The sequence below is a fragment of the Pavona decussata genome, unplaced genomic scaffold, assembly GCF_977016875.1.
Source record: "Pavona decussata unplaced genomic scaffold, jaPavDecu1.1 SCAFFOLD_40, whole genome shotgun sequence".
Classification (NCBI taxonomy): domain Eukaryota; kingdom Metazoa; phylum Cnidaria; class Anthozoa; order Scleractinia; family Agariciidae; genus Pavona; species Pavona decussata.
The window spans coordinates 1150607-1157500 of NW_028145462.1; the positions used below are offsets into that span (position 1 = coordinate 1150607).

Genomic DNA, 6894 nt, shown 5'->3' on the forward strand with positions numbered 1-6894 from the left:
AGTGTTCATTAATATACAGTGATTACACAAGATTATAAACCAGTAAATGCACTTTAATAAAAGTTAATATTTCTGACCGGTGGTTTATTTACATCCATTTAAAAATCATTTTTGTCTCAACAGAAATTAGATCATGTGGTCTCAAAATTCTTTCCAGCTCTTAAGAAAGCCACATTACTCAAATAAATGATTCTCTAATGCTACAAACTGTATTACAAGCACCGGTCACTAGTGATAACTGTATAAGTGAGTACATTTTTGTGGGGAATAAAAAATTATAAGAAAATAAGAGTCCACAAATTATATTTAACAACGCGCGTTGGATATGAGATGATAGATAGCCAAGGGTGTGCGTAGTGCCGAGTTGAATTGGCTATAATCATCTCATATCCAAGCGGGTGGAATAATTGTCTTATTAAAAACAATCAAGAAATACTGCTAGATTTTGCTGATTTCGCGTTGCAAGAATTATTACAAGACTTTTAATGGTCACTATTTCTTGAGCATGGCATAATGGCTCATATACCATGGCCGCTTAGCGAATCAAGTCGTTCGAATTGCATTATACAATGATCCAGTTTTTAATATAAATTTTATATCAACTGCATGGACATGTATTTTAAAATCAAATCATTAACACCCAAGGGTCTGATTCAATTGTCCCACAATGCAGGTATATTTTCATTATACAAATTATCCTGGCCAAATTGTTTGGAACGGAGGCCTTACTTGGGCCGATATGCAGACATGATTTTACTCCTATGCATTCTCTCTCCATTACAATAGCGATGAAAAAAGACAAATCAACAAGTGTAAATTCTCACATTGAACAGAGGGGAAGGGAGACATTATGTTAATGAGTGACTTATGGAGAAGATGTCGATGTTGTTGAAGCAAAGTAAAATGGGAAAAATTGCCAAAACAGTCAAGTCTCGCTAATGTCTTATTGGCCAGGATAATAGTTGCATGTGGAGCTGTCAATCTAGTCCTGGGAAACTTTTTCACTACTCATACTTGTAAGCAGATGAAAATCAGCTGTAATTTTAACAATACTTCAAATTACTTAGTAAGGAAAATAATTTATCAGTTTCCATGAAAATTGTTTGTCAAAAATATAATCATTTATCAGGATCAAGATAGCTTAAGGAAAAAGAGCTTTAAAAATGAGAAATTCCAGCATCCTTTACCATATAACAGGTAAAAAACAAGGGCAGCTAATTAAAAGTTGTGCTCCTTGATTGGTTATTTTCAAGGCTCCTCAATGAGTTTAAAATAACAGCAACATTACTGCATAGCAGCAAAATAACTAACCGTTTTAAAAAAACCCTTTGAACATCTACAACAATTAAGGCCAGGCAAACTTTATAAAATAAAAAGGTTCTAACTATAAACCTTAATTGCCATCTCTCTATTCTAATAAGATTAATAACTGGATTACACTGAGTGTGAAGATGACTCGGGGAGCATTCTTTTGGGACTATTCTGTAATAGGAATACAAGAAGTAGATAGGAATAGGCAGAATTGCATTCTTTGCCGCAGAAATAAATTCTGTGTATTCCGTTATTCCTGAACCACAATAAGAATAACCAGAATTTTTCTAAAAGAATACACCCTCAATATCAAAACCTACCCTTTTTATGCTATTTTAAAACTTGTATATTTTTTCGTAAGTTTTTTTCATCACAAATGATATTATGATAATGAATTATGCATTACAAGCTCTTATAAGAAAAAAACAAAACAAAAGTTAAAACATCAGTAAACGTAGTTACTGTTACAGTCGAAAGCTAAAGTAATGGCTGTCTTCATGGTCACTTGATAATCCTGAATTGTCGCGAAGAAAAATGAGTTAATTGTTGTCATGAACCTTCCTTCGTTTTAGTTTTCACTAAAAAAAATGTTGATTTGTGTTTCAGAATCACTAACTCTAGAGAACAATTACCTTGCCATATTTACGGGAAACATTTCTAATAGCCACAGCAATGTGACCCTCCATGCTCACTGTAATCCCGGTTAAAAGAAAATTCTTTCCTTCAGTTACTACTATTCTTCTCACGAACTCACCATCTTTAGTGTATATTGCCACACACAGGTGCTTTGTTCCTCGTTCCCATCCAGCGACGACAACAAATTCACCAGATGGATGACATGCAATACGCCAGTACTCATCTTCTTTGGTGTTAATGTTGAATTTACGCTGCTGTTTACCATCTTCGGTGAATATGAACACACAGGAACCATCCAGCGTCATGATCTGGCCATCAGGACCAGCAATGATGATATCAAGTACATACTTCAGTATCCCTTCTCCAAAGCTGCCTACATATCTCCCCTCATGCTCGTACACATGCACAGTCCATCCTTTCAGTACCAGCACTTTGTTATTGGTGACTGCCAGTCTGCCCCTGCCCTCTCCCCTCACAGGAAACTTGTGTAGTAGGTCAGCGGCATGACTGAAAACCTGGACTTCCCGCTTAGCCTGCGCAGCCCCATACCTCCTCAGCCTGACCAGTACATAGATGTTGCTATTCTTCACATCAGTGGCGACATCAAAAACATCTAACTCCGTCTCAGTGTAATTACCTTCAGGGTGAAATTGGAGAACAAACTTTCCGCTGCTGTGAAACACTTTAACACTTTTATCCGAATTGTCTGCTATAATAAACTGTCCATCTGCGTTTGTAGCGATACCCATAGGATCCTTCAGCTTGTCCTCTTTCTCACCCTCCTGACCAAATGACCATGGTACACAGCAGTGCTCCATACCTTGTTTCTGCAACACTTCAGAAACTCTTCGATCAAAGAGCGGATCCACTTTCTCGTCCCCGGTATCAACACAAGGCCAGTCGTTTGCGTACAGCGGGTTGTTGCTAGAACTGACCATCGGAATAACATCGTAGATGGTGCGATTCACATGACAAGTGGCGGAAATGATCGCCCTTCGTTCTTCTTTACTAAACCGAGCCCAGAAGCCTCTTTTAAGCTCGACAGTAAAACATTCCTTAACAGCTGACAGACTGTGTAGCTCTTCAATGCACACTCTACACGCTGCTAATGGGATCTCGGGATGGTCTACTGTCTCCAATATTGTCGACATTACTCGATATTGCATGGCCAGTACGCGATCAGACAATTCCAAAGCTTCATTAGCGAATGCTTCTGTCGCTTTTCTGCGGGCATCTTTGAATCTGTCTTTTGCATTGGCAAGCGCCCTCGTAGCTGACTCATCCAGGTCAGTAAGTTCCAGTCTTCCCATTGCTTTTGCCGGAGAAACTGCTTCAGCACTAGCTGTTCCAGCTGCTGCTTCTTCCTTTATCGTGCCGTGCTCCCTTCTGGACTTTGCCTTACCAAACACTTCATACAGCAACTCGATTCCTTCTTTAAAGAAGCTGATACTTGCTAACAAATCTTTTCTTGCTAAGCCCTTCAACTGCGACTTGATATCGTCGATTTCACGCACGATCAAGCCATGGAATTTCTGATCTGTAACGTCGCCATCCTTCAACTTTTCTGCTGCTTTATCCCTTCCTTTATTCACGAGCAAGCCGATGGTGGCTTTAAACACAGCCGTTATTATTGAGGACATCACAGCTAAAGAGAAAGCCTAATGTTAATGATTCGGTCAGTATAAAATGCAGACTGCAGACTGCAGATTGCAGACTGCAGACTGGGTATTAAACGCAGACTAGGTATAAAATGCAGACTGAGACTAAAACCGCCTCTTCATCAAATACAGGATACATTTTGAATTTTTCAACTTAACTTACGCTAGTGTCATACAATCGTCTTTCGAGATCATTTCCCATGAAACTGACATTATTATATTCTTTTCGAAAAACGTCAACCTTGAAATAAACAACCCCGATGCATGAAGTAAGCAATAACGCGGAACCATGACCTTTACTTCGTACGTGGCTGACCTTTTCGCCGCTTTGCGTCAACATGACACTGAGTCAGGGTGGCAGTAAAATAATGTTTTTTTAAATAAAATATGTGTTCATGTGTTGCTAGAATACTGAAGGTCTACAATTTGTCTTTGACAAACTTCGTTACTATTCAAAGAAACTAGTTAAAATCTGTCGATGTCAAATTGCTTGCCTCCTTGGAAATCAAGTCTGTTTCCCTCGTTTACATAATAATTATGAAAACCGTCATGGGCGTAATTGTTTAAGAACTATAAATGCAAAGCGATTAAGCTCGAGTCTTCTTTGTGAAAGAAAGGAAATGAAAGCTACCAAATCGAGATAAAGAAAACAAACTGTTAGGAAAAGGGCCAAAAAAAAGGTCAATTTCATGGGAGATGATCTCGGAAACGTGATTGCGTGACACTAAAGGCCCGTAGCAAGGCTAAAATAACTAGGGGGCCGAGCAAAATGGTTAAACAAAACTACTCCCCCCCCCCCCCCTCCTGGCCCGTCACCCCAAAAAAACAGACAGATTAGGGAGTTAGATGCAACGAGAACATAAAAAAAGCAGTAGATTTAGTGAGCAAATCAATAACTTTGCACCTGCGTCACACTTTTTGGTACATTTTTTTGCCGTTTTTTTACGCGGACTACCACGTGAAATTTCCTAATTTCACGTTTGAAGGAGGACGTAAACAAACGAGGACAATTTTTTTTCTCTTTTTAAATTTGGAATCGGGCAGTGAGAATCCGACTGCAGGAAAATTTTGCTCTTGAGAGGACATATTTGTGTGGCTTTCGACAACGCGCGAATACTAAATTGTTATAAACTAAGGGCATTTATATTGCTATTAATGAGCAGATGTCTTAAAAAACAAGTAGTTTATTTCAACAGCTTTCACGGTTTGAGATTGGTTAATTTCGATCCATTTTGGTTCTTATTTCCGATTCACAAGGTAGGAGTGCCTTCGTTGCCGTTGAATATAAAAACAAACTGTTAGCGAAAGAAACTCTGGAAACTGACAGGTAGTAAACATATTATTGAAGGTTGTAAAAAGGCACTTGCAGCATCAGAGTTCAAGACTGATTGATCAGTGCACATTAATCTGTTTTAATTATCTTTTTTGGCACATTGTGTTTTAACTTCCAAAAATTCTGGCGGGGGGGGGGGGGGGGGCGGGGCTCAAGCCCCCCCCCCCCTGCCCCTCCCCCTGCTACGGGCCTGCACTAGGGTAAGTTGAAAATTGAAAATGTATCCTGTATTTGACGAAGAGGCGGTTTTGATATCAGTCTGCATTTTATGCCCAGTCTGCAGTCTGCAGTCTGCAGTCTGCATTTTATACCTAGTCTACATTTTATACCCAGTCTGCAGTCTGCATTTTATACTGACCGGTTAATGATTAGCTTGTTTGTGTAATTTCCGTTTTGTGAGTTCAGAAGATATAGGTGTCACAAAATTCATATTATTCATGTTTTTGTTGTTTTCATTTCATGTTTGCATTTTCATGTTTCGTGTTTGCATGTAGAAATTTAGTCGTTTCTTTTTCATTATCTAAATTCGTTAGGTTTATTGTTAATTATTTGTAGTCTTAATTCGTCGTATTTTTATCAGTCAAAAAATGTCACTAGTATATTAGTAGTTATTGTCTTAGAAAATGGTGTGTAGTATTGTAAATTTCAATGTAATCTAACTAACTATTATTATTCCCGTTACCGTATATTTTGTATCTTATTGTGTAATCAGCATTTATTGTACATCTTGTAGTTAGCGTTTTCTGGAATCTTCTTTGTAATGTCGTAATTGTGTACAGTATTTAAATAGAGGTCAAGGTTGTTGTTGTGTAGTTGATTGTTATTCTTGGAAGGAGAAAAAGGACAGAGAAGTAAGAAGAAGTAAGGAGACGCAAAAGTTTGCATTGCAAGGTCGAAGGCGAAATTGTTCAAGTCACTGTCAAGAGCCATTGGCAGGAGCCGGCCGTGTTTTCCTTGACATAAACCCTTTTGTCAGCGGCGGCGAGTGAACAAGATTTCAAGGCGTGTGCATAGAAATTAAAACTGAGTGCGGCGGAGTCAAACAAGACGGGAACAAAGAAGAGAAAAGGCGCCAGAAGAGAAGAAGCAGAGGTTTGTGTGAACGGTTGTTGGTGAGGTTTGTTTATGCGAGTGGTTGAAGTAGCAATTTGTTTGTGCCTGGAGAAGACTTCAAGAACAAGGAAGGACTGAACTGAACTGAAATAAGTAATTTAGTTTAAGATAATTAATTAGGTTAAGAAAGTATTTTTTACGTTACCGTTTATTGTGTTTACTAAGCGTTTATGTATACTAAATTAATTAAATTTGTTGTATTACTTAGTCTTGTATTACTTAGTGGGTTTGCGGGAAGGGTTTTGTACAGTCCCCTTTTAAGTCGTGCCTCACAAGGGAGAGATCCACGTCACAATAGGATCGTGCTGCAATTCAGTTTTCCCGTCGTTTTCGAAATAGACAGACACATTTTTAGAAGGAGTGAAAGAATCAAAGCGTCTATTTAAGGTACAGGAGAGGAGAAAGAGGTATGATGACGTTTTTTGTCTATCTTGCATCCGTAGTGATTTGTAGTCTATTTTGTTATATTTCAAGCACGTGTTTCGTAACTTAAGGCTGGTTTCCATATGATCGCGGATCGCAGATCGCAATAAGGCTGCGATCATATGGAAACATACTTCTGCGATCGTCTGCGATCCTGCGATCGTGATCGTAGACGATCGCAGACGATCGCAGAAGATAGAATCATGTTCTATCTCCTGCGATCGTCTGCGATCCCCTGCGATCAATTGCGATTGTGCGATCATATGGAAACCAAAGTTTTGCGATCCGCGATCGAAACGCATCCCATAATATTTCGGGTTCTCTCCCACGATTCAACGCTCGTGTGTTCGATTGTAGGAACGGTCTACGTAGCAACAATAATCATTTCGTTGTCATTTCGAGGAATTTATGGAGGAAGTT

The 6894-nt window shown here is 38.9% G+C and overlaps 1 protein-coding gene and 1 long non-coding RNA gene across 2 annotated transcripts in view; both read right to left on the reverse strand.

The window, feature by feature from the left end:
• The window catches only part of LOC146483080 (uncharacterized), a 286359-nt gene that overhangs the window by 150963 nt on the left and 128502 nt on the right, over positions 1-6894 (reverse strand). The window lies entirely within an intron of this gene.
• LOC146483087 (uncharacterized) lies at positions 1929-3890 on the reverse strand. The gene has a single exon (XM_085106182.1). It carries the CDS (start codon positions 3585-3587, stop codon positions 1929-1931), a length of 1659 nt encoding a protein of 552 aa, XP_084962308.1. The 5' UTR covers positions 3588-3890.

What these genes read in the sequence shown, in the direction of transcription:
- LOC146483087 (XM_085106182.1), bottom strand. Translation starts at nt 3,587, where the DNA reads ATGTCCTCAATAATAACGGCTGTGTTTAAAGCCACCATCGGCTTGCTC.